This window comes from Puma concolor, chromosome C1 (genome assembly GCF_028749965.1).
Source record: "Puma concolor isolate L17-30 chromosome C1, mPumCon1.1.hap2, whole genome shotgun sequence".
NCBI lineage: Eukaryota > Metazoa > Chordata > Mammalia > Carnivora > Felidae > Puma > Puma concolor.
In genome coordinates, this window is record NC_141674.1 from 213,397,730 (window position 1) to 213,418,022 (window position 20,293).

General features: G+C 48.5%; 1 protein-coding gene across 1 annotated transcript in view; it reads right to left on the reverse strand.

Annotated features, from left to right (window-relative positions):
• Nucleotides 1–19,238: 19,238 nt before the first annotated feature.
• Nucleotides 19,239–20,293, reverse strand: part of DNER (delta/notch like EGF repeat containing) — a 318,800-nt gene continuing 317,745 nt past the window's right edge. The window contains exon 13 of the mRNA XM_025930353.2: nt 19,239–20,227. Within this exon, the coding sequence (XP_025786138.2) occupies nt 20,116–20,227 (112 nt within the window). The 3' untranslated portion in view covers nt 19,239–20,115. The remainder of the gene's footprint in view (nt 20,228–20,293) is intronic.

Consider the following 20,293-nt stretch of genomic DNA (forward strand, 5'->3'; position numbering starts at 1 on the left):
GTGGCCACATGAGGTTTTTTTTTTTTTTTTATAGCTAATGTCTATTCTGACTGGTGGTAATTCATTTCTGTACTTCAGTGTCCATCTACACACCCTTGTTCTTTAATATGACCCCAACTGGTATGAAATATTTTTGTAGAAAAAGGTTGAGTTCCATATCTGGGTCAGAGTGGAGCAGAGGAAGGAAAAGCTTAGAGACATATTTGTTGCCTTGTGAGTTTGACATCTGTCAGGATCTGGGGGTCGGAAGGAACTGTGAGTCCATGAAACCCTGAAAATTGACAGAAAATTTTGAGAAGGCACTGGCTGTCCCCTAATCATGAGCTCAGGGGCTGGTGTCAATTTTATTTAAATTTCAAAGGACCACTGATACGTGAGTGATGATCCTATGAGCTATGAAGTCACTCCCTGGTTCTAAAGTTTCTGTACCTGGTAGGGACACATGGGGTTAAATCTACTGCACTGAACTGGGTGAATGAGAGATAGTCCCTAGGCAGGCAGAGCACTTGAGGTCTAATTAATCTTTATATCCCCAACACCTTGCAGAGGACTTGGCATGAAGAAGTCATATAACGTTGCCATAAGGATCCTGCTTAGTAAGCGACCCTCCTGATGTCCGACAATGTGCTCTTAGAAGAAGAGAGAGTTTTTAGGCTGAAACATTTTCTCCATCAAGTGAGCCCAAAGCCCTCTCCCACCCCTCATTTTTGCTATTTCCATATAGAAGTTCATCCTAATTCCCCTGAAGAAAGACAACCTTAGTGCAAATTCAAAAACTGTCAGGCCAGCCTGGGGTCCAGATCTACTCCAACCCACCTGCCATAGGGTCGGCTGGTTCCAGAAGAGCATCGGCCCCTGCTTCCTGTCTATGGTGTCCACTAATTGAAATTAAATCAAATGTTGGCCTGTACTTTGCTGTGTTTTGGAAGACGTCTGCTATAAGTTTCATGGTTGGTTCTGGAGGAAATACAGAAGTATTTCTGACCATAAACGCCTTTAGCACATCCTCTTGGATGGTACCAGTAAGGTTCTCTAGGTACGCCTGGCTCTTCTCCAGTTACTGCAAAAGTTGCAACAACTGGAATGATCTTTCCGTTCTTCATAAAACTAAGGCTCCCATCATTGATCATGTCATGGCCCTATTTAACCGTCATCGCTACCAGATCAGGGTTCATTTCGATGCTTCCTCCTCCTGGCTTCCTCATTTCTTTATTTTTTCACTTACAGATGGTTCTGCAGTTTCACTTCCTGTTTGGTTTCTGAACTCTGGGCACGAGACGTGGAGACAGGGAGCCCTCTCGCTTAGCTTTCGTAACCTTCCCTCGGGCTGACGGAACAACGCTGGCGCTGCAGAATTGTTGTGTGGGCGCATGGCAGCTCCCCCCACCACAGCCTTGCTGAGAGCCGCCATCCTGTGGGATGGTTCTGGCCGGGGAGGGAGGAGAGAGGGCAGGTGACCTGGGCTTGTGACCCGGGCAAGTGTACCAGTGACCTTGTGACCACGGCCCTGTCTCTTAGCCGCTGTGAGCACCTGGCCAGATCACCTCATCTCCCTCATCCTGTGTCTTCTGATGGACTCTTGCCCTGTCTCCTCAGTAGTTCAGAGGCCCCCAGTGACCCCAGGCTCTTCCTCGGGCTCTCAGGATTATGTAAGTCCCAGCTTTTTGTACATTCTCGCTGGAGAAGACTGAGGTTTAAGCCAAGTTCAGTATGACTCAGAAAACCAAATGTGGCATTTTTGTAGCTGAGTATGGGGGATAAAGTCATACCTTTCACACTGAAGTCCACGAGAGCTTGTGGCCTCACTCTCCTATATAGAGCTTGTTTTCCGCTGTCTCCACAAAACTCCGCACCTACATGGTCCTTCTGCGGGTGACGGCCTCCTCCTGCCTTCTCTGCGGGCCCGATCATGGTCTACCTTAGCGGAAGTCCCCTCCCAGCGCCTGAGACACTCCTGTCACCTTGGACCTTGACACAGAAAGACCAGGCAATGCTCATCTGTCCCACCCCTCATTACCGCCTCCTTTCCAGTACTACCCAAGCGCCTGCCCCCAGGCATTGTCTTCTGCTGGCAGAAGATGGGTAGGGTAGGGTGGCAGGACTCAAGTGTCCCCATTGTGGCTTCTGGGCCGGGTTGTCCCAGTTGCATCTAATTCTTTTTTTTTTTTTTTTTTTTTTTGAGAGAGAGAGAAACACAGTGTGAGCAGGGGAGGGGCAGAGAGTGAGGGAGACACAGAATCTGAAGCAGGCTCCGGGCTCCGAGCTGTCAGCACAGAGCCCGACGTGGGGCTCGAACTCACCAACTGCAAGATCATGACCTGAGCCGAAGTCAGACGCTCAACGAACCGAGCCACCCAGGCAATGCATCCCAGTTGTATTTTAACTAGACGCTTTGCTTTGAGCCTCCAAAGACGCCTCGCTTTCACATTCCCTCAAGCTCCTGTCTTCTTAAAAGGCACATCGAGTCGGGTGGGGGCGGGGTGCCTGCCTGCATACAGCATGGGAAAGCATGCCCCCCGTAATCTCAGAGGGGCAGCAGATTATCCAACTCATGGTTTTTGTTGGTGCTGATTGGTTTGTCATTATTTTTAAATGAGTCAGATCCATTTCAAGAACTAAATGGAAAATGGTTCCCATGTTGTCACAGGCATGGTGCCAAGTATTTCAGACACTTACGGATGTCATTAGATAATTATCATATTTACCGTCAATAGCGCTCATTAATCTCGCGCACGGGGCGAGGAGTCCTTCAGAAAATAATTGCTGCAAGCTGGAGCGTCTCTTCCCCAGCGTGAAGCAGTTTTCTGTAGTCTGCACCTCCGGAGCAGGGAGGACGCAAGCCCCCATCCCCCTCTGACAGCATCCTGCGTAGCCTCTCTTTCCCCAAGTTCATAACACCGCTGCCTTCTCCGTAAGCAAGGGATGGTCCCACTCGGTTGTGTGTAACCAACTTGACTGAGCACCTTCCGTGCACCAAATACCATGGTCGTGACACCAAGATAGATGAGACATGTTCTCTCCCCTCCGAGGAGTTCACTGTTCATGGTGCAGTTGGAAAGACAAGCAGATAATGTCGACTGGGTGGCCTGCACAAGAGCAGAAAGACTTACAGACATGGCTCAAGAAAGAGAAAGAGGGGTTCTCTCTGGAGGATGAAAAGAAGTCACAGAACAACGATGCCTGGCTTTAAAAACATTTTTTAACGTTTATTCATTAGTGAGAGAGAGAGAGAGAGACTGAGCGTGAGCAGGGGAGGGGCAGAGAGAGAGGGAGACACGGAATCTGAAGCGGGCTCCAGGCTCCGAGCCATCAGCACAGAGCCCGACACGGGGCTTGAACTCACAAACCGCTACAGGATAATCCATTGCCTCTCTTCCTCCTCATCCCAGCCCCGGCTTTCGTAGAAAGACCTAGGGTACAGGAGAGATGGAAAATTGCAGGGTAGAGTGACTTGTAGACTGTGCTTTGGAAAGAGAGGGTCTTCCAGCTGTTGGAAAGAGTAGAGTGGAGGGAGGGCGGATGAGTAATAATAACAGTAAACACATACCTAGCACTCACTGCGTGGCAGGCATAGCTCTGAGCACTTTACACGCATTAACTCACATAAACTCTGCCCCTGTTTTACAGCTGTCAGAAAAGACTGAGTTACCAGGAACCCACAGCTAGGAACGGGAAAGCAGAGAAAGGCACGCAGGCAGGCTGCTTCCCCAGTCCACAAGCTGTAAAACCCCAGAGTCAAGGGATTATTTAGGCCAAGTTTGGGGAATGTTTTCACGGGGAGCTGAGATTGAAAAGATAGAGATGAAATCCAAGTGAAAGACACTAAGAGTGACAAGAATGCCAAGAAGGATTTTAAAGAAACATGGCTGTTTCTTTGTCCCCTCCCCCACCCCCATCACACTCAGCTTTGGGTGTTTGTTTAAATTCTTTTTTTAACATTTGTTTATTTTTGAGAGACAGAGAGAGACAGAGCATGAGTGAGGGAAGGGCAGAGAGAGAGTGGGACACAGAATCCGAAGCAGGCTCCAGGCTCTGAGCTGTCAGCACAGAGCCCGACGTGGGGCTCGACCTCACCAACGGCAAGATCTACAACCTGAGCCGAAGTCAGACGTTTAGCCAACTGAGCCACCCAGGTGCCCCTGGGTATATTCTTCACATGCTATATACAATGATGAAGATTGCCTCTCATGATTTTTGTTTTCAGCTAGGCTACTTTTTCTTGAAATGTGACGTTCCTTGCTGGCAGGGGGCAAGTGTTGCCCAAGTATTATGAGGATAACAGAAAACTTTCAGACACAGGTGGCCAGACTGGGGGGAAAGTGACAAAGAGGAAGGAGCAAGGTGTTCCAGGGGTGGGGGACATCTTGGGCAGGGACATGGGAACAGCCTGGTGTCTGTGAGACATGAGGACTGAGTTGATTTCATTTTCAGTCCCTCCCAGATTTAGGTCAACTAAATTTAGGTCAACATCCCAGCAACCAGGTACTCTCGCGGGGCGAGAGCTGCCAGATGTCCCCAATGACACTTTCTCCATTTGGTGCCTCTTTTCTCTGCACAAACGCTTGAGCCACACATGGCAAAATTACACCCATTAGTTTTCTTTTCACGCTTTAGAAAGCAAGGCTCATTCCCAGGCAATTAACCAGAAGACAACAGACACTGACTTTGTTAGGGGGAGGAAGAGGAAACACAACTTTTTGATACTGAAAGAGCCTGTGGGTTTCAGTGAAGAACATTCAGAGCATCTACCAGGGGGTAAAAATACACGCTGCAGAATCAGAGGGACCAGTGGCTCTCCATGTGGGGGTCCGTGTGGTTTTCTGAGTGTCAACAGACTGGTCATTCCTAGGATCTGTGTTTCTTCTGCGGTTGTGTTTACACACTGGCTTCTGGCAAGGGTGAAGTGTCTGCATATGACCTTCAGTAAAATGCAGACATCACTTCATTGGGTCTCACCAAAAGCAGAACTTCTCTTCCCATTCATCTTTGTCAGACGGGCAGGAGCAGCCAGGCTGGGTCATCCGGGGCCACCATTTCTCTCCCAATGGAGGCAAAGCTTTCATCCTTCATTCTGCTAATTAGACCCGGGCGCACTTTAACTCCGTGAGCTGGTAACACTCCATGAATCCCCAACGATCCCTTTGGATAGTTTCTCACAGGGCTCAGGGAATCCTACGGGCCACTGGGGTAAGTGTAGACTTGGCTTTCAGGGGGGCTCAAAAGATACAACCCGGCGATCCTTTTGTAAAAGTCCATTATTCTGTTTGGAGACCCTTCTTCTCTTTCCAAAGGGAAGTTCCTGCCAGAGAATCCCTCCCCAATTTTCTGAGCCCCCATTGTGGCCCTATCCCAGCATGCTCAGCCTTCCCGTAGGATGGTTTATAGGATATTGAAATGTGGAGGGAAAGAGTCCAGTGGGACCTCTGCCAGTCTGCAAGTCAGAGGAGAACTGTTTATCCTATTAGTAAAACCAACAGAGCCTTGCTTCGTTCTCCACTGAAAAATCCCCCCAAGGCACTGAGCAGGCTGTGACAGACTGCTTTGGAAAATGCTAGAAGGGATCCGTTCAACGTTATTTACAATTCAATAAACCATAGCATTTCCCTGGTCTAGCCAGCTTCCTAACTGACCAGACCAAATTCTGCAAAGCTTTTCTACCACTCAGCAAATACGGAGAGCTCACGGAAGGACTGACTGTCCTCCAGGCCAGCCCTAGTACCCAGCCCTAGGTCCTCAGACTAGGGTCTGAGCCCTAGCACCCGGCTACTGCGGCCCTGACGGGCACGCAGACGAATGCAGTCACACTCGATCCAGGTCCTGTGGGGACGTGCAGGTCCTGTGGGACCAGCGTAGGTCCGAGAAACCATTGCCGAGCGTGTGGGGCAAACTCATTTAGGTCCAACCTGCCGTCCGTCCTCAGCAGAGACATAGCACAGGTGGTAGAAACTCACTTGGGTTAAAACACCATTACAACAAGCATTGCAGACAATTAGCTCTACAAACACATTTTCCAAAAAATGTTTCGTTTCATTCATGGACTGCAGGAGCAATACATAATAGTTGTGACACCTTGATCAACCCAGAGTTGTCTAAAACAGCACTTGGCAAAATTGAATGTGTATTCCAGACACCGAAGCGTCTTGTTGAACAACAGATTTAAACTGGGAGGGCTGGGGTCTGGCCTGCATTCTGACCAACTCCCGGGTGATAGAGATGATGAGTCTAAGTAAATTGGGGTCTAGCAAGCGGAATAATCTCTTTCCATCCCCAACCCACTCAACCCATCTCTCTGATTTATTTTCCAGGCTACATTATTCTATAATCTGCGTTCTTCACTAACTATCAAGGATGAGCATCGTTCCAGGTCAACACCAAAAAAACGTAACTCATTCTTTTTGTTACTGATGCAGAATTCCATATGTGAAATGCCATGACTTAGTCCCCTTACCTCTCATAGATGGAGAGTCAGGACGTTCCTAAATTTGGAGCCATCTTTAAGCCTGTTTCTTCTGGAAAAAAAAATTTTGATGTTTATGTATTTATTTTGACAGAGAGCGAGTGAGCCAGGGAGGGGCAGAGAGAAAGAGAGGAAGAAAGAGAATCCCCAGCAGGCTCTGTGCTGTTAGCACAGAGCCCAACACAGGGCTCGATCCCACAAACCATGAGATGATGAATTGAGCCGAAATCTTCCTCGTCACCTTCTCTGTTCCTGAGCCAGAGGAGACCTGGGCGGATAGCAAACTCAGCTGTGCCCAATACACCGAGCTCTGTATTTCTCCAGCGAGGGGAGGCAGTACACTATGTCTCAGTGACACAGTGAGCCAACTGCACGGCACACACAAGCATAACTTCCGGGTGTGCTTCCTGTACGAGATCTTGCTGGTGAACCAGGAGGTCCATGACATTGTGGGCTAAACAGAGTGCGTCTTCCTTGGCTGTCCATCTTATGTGAACCTCGCAGAGGGGAAAAAATTCCTTATTTTTAGAGCCAGACACACAAATGCGTAACAAAGAGGAAAACACGGAATTCACAGGAATTTGTAGGATTAAGTCACGAGAGCTCAGAAATGTTCTTTGGCTTGGGGCTGGTTGTTTTAGGCCCTTTGGAATATGCAGAGTTTCTGCTTCTGTGCCCATAGAAGCAATCTGATGGATAATGTGAAGGATCAGTTCCATGCCCCCATTCATAGCTGAGAAACTGAGGTGCAGGGTGGCTGCCTAGTCTATGATATTGGATTAAGTAAAGCAGACTAGGAAGGGAATCTAGGGCATTAAGATGGAAAAAAAAGAAGAACATGTGAAGCTTTGCAAAGCTGAGGACAGTTTAGACGTCACCATTTTAGTGCGGTGGCTATCAACTCTTTCTGCGTATTAAAATCGGTAGAGAAGTTGTTAAAATCTCCAGTGTTCAGGCCCGACCTAAACCAACTAAATTCGAATTTCATGGGGTGGGACCCAGACATCAGTATGTGCTAAAGCTCCCAGATGATTCCAGCGTTGAGCCGACAATTACCAGGTCTAGCAAATAAAGCACAGGAGGCCCAGTGAAATTCGAATTTTCAGATGCCTACTTATTTCATTCTTTAGTAAAAGTATGTCCCAAATATTGCATAAGATGTACTTATACTAAAGAGTTATTCGTTGTTTATATGAATTCAAATTTGCCTGGGCGTCCTCAATTCCATCTGGCCTTTCTCGCACAGCCAAGTTTAGGAGCCAGGCTTAAGGGAAAATCTCTGTAAGGACTCCATTCAAGGTCAAGGTGCCAAGCTCTGTGCCCTGACTGGTAAATCCCAACTTGCCCGGTCTCAGACGGGATTCAGGAGCCAGATAGGTGACATCAAGGCTTGAATCATCAAGGCCCCCCGCCTGACACTTAGGACTTTTGCTGTCGATTTGAAGAGGGAAACAAGACGTTACTGAAAAGCGAGTGAAGCAGGTTGGTAGGTATTAGTGGTTTGTGACGTTCTGCCATGTGTGGCTTACGGTCGGCCAGAGTATCCTTTCGTCTGGACGCCCCCCACACATACACAGAGTAAACAGGCCCCTGACCGGACCCTGACAAAGGCTTAAATGCTCCCAGCGAGAGCCAATTTCCCTCCCATGACTCTGATTCCCTTCACTTGAGGCCAGGAGCCGCTAGCCGAGCATCTGAAAGTGACGTGGAAGGTCTTGCCGTAACCCTGCTTCTTCCCCACAGCTCTGGGCTCCCAGGCCCAGGAAACAGGGAGCTGAGAAACCCTATCTATCTCTGCCGAATCCCTCGGGGTTTAAAATGCACTCAAACCAGCAAGAAACAAGATACCTGTCTCCTCGTCAGAGCAGCCAACCAAAATGATGAAAAGAGAAAGACCAGCCTTGCGGGCCCCGCAGCTTCCCTCCCGAAATAAGGAGACTCATTTCTGAGATAAAATGCTGCCAAGCGGCCACGGGGAGCTTTGGGGGCCAGAAGCCACCAGTCGGTGGCTTGATCTGAGCCATGTCCATGCGGGAATGGTCCAAGCAAGTTATCTGATAGGCCTGACTTCCTGGAGCTCAAGAGCTTCTAGACTCATTCGTGATGTGCAGACCGTGAGTCTATTACATGTAAGCTGCCCTCCTTGCGAAAGTGCAAATGTCCTGCGATCCAGCCTCACAGTTCCACAAACGGACGGGCTTTCCCGACACACGTTTTCCTATGTTGCTACTCAGGGCGATGGTAAATGTTGCCCACGGGAAACAGGGGGCTCGGCTCTGGGTGTTCAAACCAACACCAACTCCCGTTCACACGGACCCCAAATCCAAGACAAGCAATGTGTGGGCGAGGGGGAAAAAGCAATGACTGGGACTTTCAGCAGAGCCCGTGTGAAGGAAGTGGGAAGGAAGGCTGGCTTTCTCCGGCTTAGCGTCCTAGGCTCCCAGCCCGGGAGCAAGTAGCCGCCTTGCCAACCCGGCTTTCCAGCCAGCGTTCAAAGACTTCAGCCTCCCAGCAGATACACACATAACCAATTAGCCCCGGCCTTCCTCCCTCCTGGTGCTCCAGACGGCCTCTGCCAGGACGCGGCTGTGGTCTTGCTCCAGACACGATCAATGACAGCCCAGAAGACTCTTGAAGACATTTGTCGCCTCTGAGGTTAAGACTCTGAAATCCCATTTCTTCACTAAGGTCCCCTCTGATCCTTGGAATCCACAAAATGCTTTCTGGGGCAAAGAGCCCATCTCGTTAGGCTGCCTGAGCTCCTAACTGTCATTGCCAGTAGCCACGATGACTCCTGTGGCAGCGGTCCACCCACAAGCCTCCGTGGGTGAGGCCACCTGGCCACCAGGCACAGCATACACGGCACCAAGCCGCCCTGGCCCCGGTCCCTGGAGTGCCTATGAGGCAGGTGCCCGGTCCCATGGGACATGAAAGTTCCCGTGGCTCCACTGGCTACTTAGCTGGTCCGTCTACCAAACAGTTCTTGAGCTCCTGGTATATTCTGGACTCCTTGCTTTGGGAGCAGCAAATGCGTAAGACAGAGTCTCTGCCTTGAGACATAAGGCCCCTGCAGAGCCTTCAAACCCTCCCCGACAAGGCCACGTCCAGCGAAGGAAATCCTCAGCGAAACAAATGAACATTTACGTACGGAGATGGCCACTGGAGTTGCACTGGCAAAAGCGAAAAGACGGGACTCCCTCAAATGTCCAACAATAAACATACAACTAATATTTTCGAGAGTAACCATCCGGTAGGCTTCGATGCAGCCTTCATTCATTTATTCATTCGGCAAACATCCATTGAGTACCTACTTTGTGCGTGTCTGAAGCCCAGGCCCTGGGGAGACAGGCGTGAGCTGAAGAAAGGAGGGTCCTGCCTTCCCACAGCTTATGGCTTAGTGGGAGGTGCAGGTGTGTTTGTATATTTGGGAATGATCAGGACTAGGAGAACTTTAAGTGGGAAAGGTGTCTGGGGAGGGAGAGGGGCTTCTCTTTGACACAGGTCACGGCTGATCCCCCCGAGAAAGAAATATCTGCACATTAAGAACTATCTTTTGCGAGGAGCACCGGGTGATGCATGGAAGTGTTGAATCGCTACGTTGTGTACCTGCAGCTGATATTACACTGTAGGTGAACTAACTGGAATTTAAATAAAAACTTTAAAAGAATAAAACTATTTTTTTAATTATGAAATTTATTGTCAAATTGGTTTCCAGACAACACCCAGTGCTCATCCCAGCAGGTGCCCTCCTCAATGCCCATCACCCACCCACCCGTCCCTCCCACCCCCCATCAACCCTCAGTTTGTTCTTAGTTTTTAGGAGTCTCTTATGTCTTGGTTCCCTCCCTCTCTAACCATTTTTTCCCCTCCCCTCCCCCATGGTCTTCTGTCAAGTTTCTCAGATCCACGTTAAGAGTGAAAACATATGGAATCTGTCCTTCTCTGTGTGGCTTATTTCACTTAGCATCACACTCTCCAGTTCCATCCACATTGCTGCAAAAGGCCAGATTTCATTCTTTCTCATTGCCACGTAGTATTCCATTGTGTATATAAACCACAAAATAAATAAATAAATAAATAATAAAACCATGCTTAAGGAAGGGGAAATGCTCCTGAAAGAATATTAAATTGAAAAAAAAAAAAAGGTTAAAAAACAGTAATGAGTGCAATCCCAGAGCCTAACTTGGGAATCAATCACCCTCTACACACCCACTCACTTGGCTCCCCAGTCCAAAGCCATCGCTTGGCTTCCTAACAGAAATCACACCTCCAGGAGGCCTTCCCTGCCCCTCTCACACCTGTCTATGTGTTTGTCTCTTGCCCTCCTGGCCAAGCAGAGACCCTCCCCCCCTTACTCTCCGGGCACATGACATCGCATGACGCAACCCGCACGCCTCCTCTCGGAGCGTCCCCGAGGATGGAGCTCTTCTTTTAGGCACCGGGGGTGGACCCAATGCCTCCTCTCATCACTGTTCTTTAACTTTGCCGATCAGTGTTCTCTGCTCCGTCTTTGGACGCCTACCGACTCAATCTAATTTCACAGAGCGCTTCCTAAAGTCCCACCCTCCCTTCCTTGCCCCCCCCCCCCATCAACCTTAGTCCTTCCCAGCTAGACATTTTAGAGGAGCCATTGCCCCCGTGCCTGGGGGAAAGATAGACTCCACAGCTCCTAAGATGGCCCTCTGGCACTTTGTACTTCTCTATTTTTATAAGAGGAAGCTGGCATTTCATTATTTTACTTTTATTTAGTATCTCATTACCCGTGAATTATAATTTTCTTTTCTTTCCCTTTTTTTTTTAGCATATGGACTTCTGTAAATCACCTGTGCCCTTTCCTACTCCGTTGGATTTTAGGACTTTACATACTGACTTTTGTAAGCTTTGGATATAATAAGAATATTATCGGTGCTATAAGAACATTCCAGCAGGAGGGGCGATGGAAGAAGGCACCAAGGGTAGCATTTGAAGTATTTGTGCAAAACATAAAGTCTTCTGCATCTTGCAGAACAATCACCCAACAGTTAACACGCGAACACACCTGGATGTATTTGTTGAAAGCCATTCTTGTACAGTACTAGTGTACCAACCGGCAATGGCAGGAAACCTCTGGACCTTTTGGACAACGAAAAGAAAGCAAATTCTAGAACTCCAGGTCTGGGAGGGCAAAGAGCCACCTCCTTCTCCAGAGGAGGAATCTGAGACTCAGGAGGAGGCTGTACCCTGTGCTCAAGCACCCGCCAGGGAGCAACAGTGCTGGTACAGCCACCACGACCTCTCCTTGACGAACGAAATGACTGGTTTAAAAGGGGAAGTGAGGGGGCGCCTGGGTGGCGCAGTCGGTTAAGCGTCCGACTTCAGCCAGGTCATGATCTCGCGGTCCGTGAGTTCGAGCCCCGCGTCGGGCTCTGGGCTGATGGCTCAGAGCCTGGAGCCTGTTTCCGATTCTGTGTCTCCCTCTCTCTCTGCCCCTCGCCCGTTCATGCTCTGTCTCTCTCTGTCCCAAAAATAAATAAACGTTGGGAAAAAAAAAAAAATTTAAAAGGGGAAGTGACCCAAGAGTAGCTTCTGCATTCGACGTGGTCTTCGAAACCTCAGAACAGGACGCTAGTGAAAGCACCAAACTGTCCTCAGCGGCATAAAATGCCTGCACTGTTGCCAGAATGGAAGTCCAAATGGGGAAAAGGCTTGCAGGCTTAGATGAGCCGAGCAGAGTGGACCTTTACTGACAGGCCACTACTGGAAACAGACGGGTCGCCCGGCAGAAGGGTGTTTGGTGGGCACAGAGGAGAAGTGCAGAACGGAAGCCATCCCCGAGGCCCCCCTGACCAATTTCAAGCTCTGTGCATGGTGGAAGGCCTGTATGTCTTATCTCTGGAGAAGGAGGCCTTTTGTAAATATACTAACGTGGTTCAGTAATATGCACGTGAGACAGAAGGTCAGTTCCCTGGGGAGTAGGGTTATCTGGACACGTTAGAGCTTGCTGGCCAACAAGAGGAAAATGGCTCTTTGGAAGTCACCCCTGCTCCGAGGTGCTCTCTGGGGACACTTGCTGAGTGCCGGGGAATCCTTCTCAGAGCACACAGCACGTCCATTTCTCATCGCCATTCAGGAAGGAGGAGGCTTTCTCCTGAACAGAAGAGCAAAAAAGATGCTTTCGTCTGTGGAACAAAGGTAAGAAGGAACAGCAATGGCCTCCAGTGCCTTTGACTTAACGAGCAGCTTAAAAACTAATCTACTTCAAGTGCAAGGCTCAGAGAAGCTGAGTGGAACGCAGTTCAAAGGCGCACCTGGGTGGCTCAGTCGGTTGAGTGTCCAACTTTGGCTCAGGTCATGACCTCATGGGTCGTGAGTTCGAGCCCCGCGTCGGGCTCTGTGCTGACAGCTCAGAGCCTGGAACCTGCTTCGGATTCTGTGCCTCCCTCTCTCTCTGCCCCGACCCGTTCTCATTCTGTATCCGTCTCAAAAATAAATACACATTTAAAAAAATTTTAAAAAGGCACACCTGATTGCTAGGACCCTCTCCCCGTCTAACCTCATGCCCCTAGGTAGGTCAGCCAGCTACAATCACCTGAAAGGCACCCCCCAGGTCTGGAAGAAGCAAACCCAGCCAAGCAGCCTGATGTCTGCCAACTTCCCCAGGGCCATTTCCTTTGCCACAGAGGGATCTGAGCTTAGTTATTTCGGTCTGAGAGCAGAAAGATCTATTTTTAATACAAATAAATTAAATGGAAAACTTACAGATTAAAAGTCTGAGGTCCTTGGACACTGGGAGATCAGGGCGTTTTTCTGTCACGAGAGAGTCAAATGTCCAACCGCTCTGAAACAAGCCTTCATTGGTTTGAACCTTGTCCTTGGCATTTGCAAGTTCACTGCAAGTGAGAGGGGGCTTTTAAAAACACCGAGGGCCCCAGCCCCTGAGGGCAATTTGCTCAGCATGAATTCTTGTGCCCTTGCATCAGTTGGCAGTAGCCAAATTAATGCAGAAGGTTTAAAAAGGACAGTCAGGGGGCGCCTGGGTGGCTCGGTTAAGCGTCTGACTTCAGCTCAGGTCATGATCTCCCAGTCCGTGAGTTCGAGCCCCGTGTTGGGCTCTGTGCTGACAGCTCAAAGCCTGGAGCCTGCTTCGGATTCTGTGTCTCCCTCTCTCTGTGCCCCTCCCCGCTTGATCTCTATCTCTCAAAAATAAATAAACATTAAAAAAATTCTTTATAAAAAGGACAGTCAGGGCTGGGGCAGAAATAACCAGTGATCATTTGCTTTATTACTCTCTCCTGCGAGACAGAGCCTCCCTCCTCTGAGCTGGCCCATAGAGCCCTGTCCATGCAGCAGGCCCAACCTTGAGCACGCGGATAGCCACGTCTGACTCTTCAACATTCTGTACCCTCTGCCCGCCTCGTACCCAAAACTTCCAACACACCCTCCTCCACAACCGCCGTTCCCTGAAGACCATCAACCTGAGTCCGTATGTTCATCCTAAGTTACTAGAACATGGCCCTTAGCAAGCCCAGAATCCCTGTTTGTTGAATCACTCTACTGAAGAAGGTCATGGAGTCTATCATTGTCATAAACACGCCTCTGATTTCCATCACTGGGCAAGTTTGGGAAGCTCTGAGTTGATGCAAACACATTCATTTGGAACAATGAAAATAAAGAAATAGGGTAAGGGCGCATTAGGGTCTGGGAAGGTTCACCGATGTTCTTCTACCGGCCCAGATGAGATGGGGTGGGAGAGCCATGTGGAACAAAGAGAAGTGACGCAGTTCCACCTAGAAGGACCATGACAAATGGCGTGGAGACCACCCGACCCTTCATAGAGAGCATCTAAGTAGTGGTAGCCTTTCAAGAGAGGTTGAGTCCGCTGAACCCTGAATGTGAGGACTTGAAAAGCAACTGGGCCTATTTGTACAGAAACCGTCACCTTAGGCCTCCGGCTTACCCACCACCTCTAAACTGGACAGGCCCACATTTAAACCTGTTTCAATTGCAGTTCTTATTCTGTTTCGTAAGTAGTTCTCATCACCCGCATCAGAGACGATTTGAAAATTAAGGCCAGTCCACTTGTAACACACCTTAAAATTCATACGAAGAACAAAGCCCCTATGTCAAGTCCTCAGCTGCCTGATTTGAGGGAAAGAAGCCTTGCCACATCAATATCATTCTGCGCTGAAAGCTTTCTACACTTAATCCCCCCAGTTCACAGCTGAAGCCCTCGTGAGTCTTCTGGAAATCGAGCTGTGCTAACGCGTTCGTGTCGTAAATAAGCGAAGTTACATGAAGTAACTTCTCCGCAAGACAGTTCCTGATTTCTCTATATCCCACCCCTCGTCTTCCGTGCACGCAGCTGACCCCGAGATGGCCGGTGCAGACCAGAGCCCATTAGGCATAATAGCGTGTCACTATTTATTATGTGCAACGTGCCAGGAATTCTGGTGTCCATCCCTTCCCGCTCCATGAACCCATTTTCTGTTCCTTAACAGCACTGGTGTCCCACTGACCTTGGGTAAGTCATTCTCCAGTTTTCTTGGACCTCAGTCAGCTCATGAGCAGAGCGAGGGCTACGGAGCACAACCTCCGTAGAATGTGTGTGCGTGCGTGCGTATACGTGTGTGTGTGTGTGTGTGTGTGTGTGTTAAAGCAGGTCTGCCTAAAACTCAGTTTGATCGAAGGACCACTCTGTATGTTTATCACGCCCTTCTGTCCCTAAGGGAGTTACACGCATCGCGCTGCCTGAAAGATCACGCGGTAATGGCTTAACAGAAACTCCCCATGGAAGTCACATTTCTGAAAGATGGGCTCCAGTATAGGGTAACCACACTAGAAGAATTTCAAATTGTTAAGAGGTATTTTGACTCAGGAAAATAGGAAATTGCCTTATTAAAAAATAATTTGCCCATGGAATATCTTCCACATGGACTAGTTTAATAAGAAGGATTTCAATTTTGCGGACATCCTCTTGAGCAATTTGGAAATTTTCTTTCTTTTTTTTTTTTTTTTTTAATTTTTTTTTAATGTTTATTGAGAGACAGAGACAGAGCACGAGCGGGGGAGGGGCAGAGAGAGAGGGAGACACAGAATCCGAAACAGGCTCCAGGCTCTGAGCGGTCAGCACAGAGCCCGCCGCGGGGCTCGAACTCATGGACCGCGAGATCATGACCCGAGCGGAAGTCGGACACCCAACCGACTGAGCCACCCGGGCGCCCCTGGACATTTTCTAATAAGCCAACAGAAAGATGACAATTGTTTGTCAGTCATTTCCTACTGCCACCTAACAGTCTGGGAATGTGTTTGTGGGTTCAATCTGAATCCGTGGATTAGAAAATTTGAACAACTAGCATGAAAATTCATACCAGCAAAACCTACCTTGCCAAATCACGGAGTTGCTGATTCAATCCAGAAACTGAGGGTTATAACGCGCTAACTGAATTTAATTTCTCCTTGCACCACCTGCAGCGTGGCCACCCTCCCTCACCAACACACGACCTCCACCTTCTCCCTGTCCTAGCACACCGGAAGTCTGACCCTCCCCGCCCCCAGAAGCCTGCCCACTTCTCTGTCTTCAACCTACCCGCTTTCCTTGTTGCACGTTTTTTTGCATGAGCTTGTTGCTTTTATTTCATTTTCTTAAAGGTTTATTTATTTTTGAGCGACAGAGAGAGAGGGAGAGAAGACCTGAATCAGGCTACACGCTGACAGCAGTGAGCCCGATGTGAGGCTCGAACCCACAAACTGGGAGAGCGTGACCTGAGCTCAAGTCAGATGCTCAACGGGCCCAGCCACCCAGGCACCCCAATTGCAATGTTTTTAAAACTTTATTGATTGTTAAAACTTCATATACAGTAAAATGCACAGATCTTCAGCGTACACTTTAGATAAATGTGTACTCTCTTGTTACTATCACTGGAATCAAAATACAGACCGTTTCCATCTTCCAGAAATGTCCTTTTGGGACCTTTCCAGTCCTTCCCCTGCCCTCTGCACTCAGAAGTAGCAGGTTTGGATTTCTAGCACCACACGCTGGTTGTGCCCCATCTGGAATCTTACATAGATGGAGTCATGCATTATGTCCCGTGCTGTGTCTGACTTTTTGGCTCAATACCTACACCTGCGAGATTCAGACCCATTGCTGCATTTCAGTACCTCTTTCCGTTTTGTCCTTTTATTCATTTTCTACTATGTTGGGGACTATTATGGAAAGTTGCATAAGGCTTTTTTTAAACACATTTTTGTTGCCCTTGGACATTTACCTAGGAGCGAAATTGCTGGGTCATAGAGCAGCACAGGCGAATCTTGACCTTGTATGCGCTGCTCTGGCCTGACTCCTCTGAGTCCCTCAGAAGTGTCCACTCTCATTCTTGGAAGCTTCCCTTTACCTCGCCCTCTGTCACCCATCTTTCAGGTCCTGGCTTGGAAGTGACATGTCAAGGAGACTTCCCCGGCAACGGCCTCACACCTGCCGAGTGCTCCACTAACACCTGTTGCATAGATGGGTGGATTGACACGCTGGGGAATGAGAGTCTTGGGGACAGATTCGCTGGTAGTATTTTTCAAACTGTCCTCCGTGGAACTCTTACTGTCCATTCCCCCAGAAACCACTGGAGGGGTGCAGATGAGGCAAGATGGCTGGCACTCTGTTGAGTCAGATCATCTTAGCACATTTCCACTGGTTCTACTATGGAAAACAGTACGGAGTTTCCCCAAGAAATTAAAAGTAGGTCCCTATTCCACTGAGGGGGGTCAGGGTCCGTGATCCAAGGCCAGCAGGTGCAAGCCTGGTTGTGATGAGCAGAGACCTTGGTACGCATGTCAAAAAACCAGCTCCCAACTGTTAAAATCACTTGGAGATCATTTATCTGTGTGTGCCATCTCCTTGCAAGAATCAAGAGCTTCCGTAAAAACTACAAAACGAGCTGGAACACCTCTGAAGGCGAGGATCCCTGTTGTGACGTACAGTTGCCTTGTGAAAACCCACGTTAGAAAAGGGCTAATTCCAACCCCACTTGAGTCATGAGACTGTCACCAGTTCAACAAGTCCTGGCAGGTATTTACTCTCGCTCATCAAACGCTTTTTTCACCAACAGTGTGAGGTAACGACTTGACCAAAGAGCGTCTCACACACTCGCAGAAAGTGCCCCAGGCTTTACGAGGACCACTAACTCATCCACCGTCCACAACGCACTGGCTCCAAGATCACAGGCACAGCCATCCAAAGCAAGCTAACTGACTACCTTGGAAATGGTCTGTACCTAAACTAAGCACAAGGACGACAGCAACGGCGAACGTGCCGAATGCGTAATGGGAGCTGCCGGTGAGCAGAGGGATCTAAATACATCCTGGCACCTAATCCTCACGACGATCCTGCGGGAGGTCCTATGGTTTATCCCCATTCTCCAAGTTTTGAGGCGTAGGTCCGGAGTTTCTGCCCAAGTCGTTAGCAGGGAAACGGTCGCAGCAAGATTCCGATCCACTCTGCTACAAATCAGCCGCCCAAGGGCAGTTTACCTTCCTTCACCGGCTCTTAGCGGTGCGATTCCATTTGTTTCTTTGAACTGCTGGTTCAAAAGGAGCCATGACCTTGATAGCCAGGGTCACCATCTGCCTGACACACAAATGCTCAGTGGGACGTCTTATTACTGAATGTGTTTGGGGTCGGCCCCTCAGACTGTCTGAGGGCAGTAATCTGAATTAGCAGGCTCCATTAATTTGCTTTAAAAAGACAGACGGCGATTGGCAAAAGATTTCCCACAAGCTCTTCGAGGGACACCACATAGAGCGACTTTGAGAAGGGTTGAGACGGTGGGATGGGGCAGCTTCCAAAGGAAGACCCAGCGGGGCAGAGATGGCCCTGGGGCATGGCGGCGGGGGGGGGGGGGGGGCATGAGTCCGGGATGTGGGGGGGAGGGGGGGATGAATTCACCCCCCACCCAAGTCCCTAGGCCCCCTCCGGTGCATGCAGGGTCTGTGTGCCGCGCCACCAACAGTTTCCGACGAGGAGATGGAAATAAGCAAGGTCTGTGATGTTCCCATGGATGCTCAACCGCCCGTGTTCATATTCTAAGTTCGTTTCTAAACACTTATACGAACTAAAAATATTAACATACGCACGCTACCGCTTAATAATCAGAGCGTGGGTGTGTTGCTATATCATCTGTAGGATTAGGGACAGATGTTTGAGGGAAGAGAGGGAGAGGAAAGCATCTTAAACACTTTTTGCCCGAAATCCTCCCTCGCACCTGGTTTCAGGGACTTTTCCCTGGCCTTACCAAACATTCCCAAGTGAAGATAAAATAAAAAAAAATTTTAAAAAATGACTCCGAGACTTGGGCGCAGCATTTGGATGCAAAATAGAATTGAACGTAGGGCGGTTCTAAGCTGCCTTCAAGTTCCTCAGGACCAAACTGCTGTTTGCTAAGGCCATTTCACTTGACCTCCACTGGACCCAGCGCTTAGGAAACATTTCTTGGGGCCGCAGGTCCCCCGAACATCATGCCTACAAGCATTTCCACGTTCCAAAGCACCTCAGCGGCCACGCGTGCTGCATGTCACGGGCAAGTTCTGGTGTAAATGCGGAAATGAGAATTCTTATCTTCCGCCCCCCCCCCCACCTTTCATGTTTAAAGGAACGGAGGGATGGGTCACTGGCAATCAGGAGGTCAGGAGGGCTCCTAGAAGGCACAGAAACGTACTCCTTGAAATATTTAAGATGTGAAAAACAAGGAGATTGACAATGAATAGCAAACCCAAAATGTTTTCTGTAATTTTAAAAGAACGAGGGACAAGCGCATCCTGGACTTGGTAACATTTATTCAATATTCTTTGAAATTAGCAAGAATCAGAAGAAGCACATATCAATCCAATACAGCCACGGACATGTCCTGGATGTAAATAAAGATGCATTATGAGAAATACACACTACGAAGGAACTAGTACTCTCTTATATTGACTACCTCTTAGCAACAAACAACTCCAACGTAAATTTAATTTACTCACGATATAAAAACCTTGACTTTTTAAAGAAAATATAGATTCGATGCGATCATAACTTGCCTCACCAGGCCCTTTCCCTATGCATGGTTTTCAAGGCCTAGCTCGGCCACTGTTACGAAAGTGACAAACACAAACTCAAAGGAACATTTCTGCAAGGTTCAACAAAACGGTGCAGAAATAATTTACTTACCCATGCACAGAATAAGGCAAAGGCTAATTTCATTCGGGTTAGGAATAATAAATGTAACTAGTTTCTTTTTCACGAAACAAACATTTCAGACTTCTTTTTAGGTGACGGCTATACTGTTATATGGGTCATACTCTACATGTTTCCTAACTACTCAGAAAGCTGGCACTCACAAGTCACATAGAAACTTCATGAAACACCATCTGGGTTTCATGACGGTGTCCCCCGTGGGAGAAGCACGCACTAGTCGAAGCATACAGTTTAAAGAGCGGAAAGTACATTAAAACGTAGTCTATGGGTTTCACAAATTTCGTTTTTAAAATATTTTTTCCAAACTAAAAGCTGCAGAAAATTAGTTCTTCGATAGTCTACCGAAAACTCTTGAGCAGCTACCATTTCAAATTTAAGCTTTTTATTTTCTTAAAAATATTTAAATGAGGGTGGTAGCCCATCTTTTTTGAAAAATAATTCCCCCCCCCAAAAGAGATTACAAATCTTTTGTTTTAATCAGTGTGACCAGGGGCTTGTCATCGGGGCTGTAATCCTCATAGGCGATGGGGGTCACATCATACATCGCAGGCCGGGATTTCTTTCCAAACCTGAAACCACACAGAGAGAGAGAAGACTCTGGTTAGATGAACACTGGATGTCAAGCCTTACTAAAG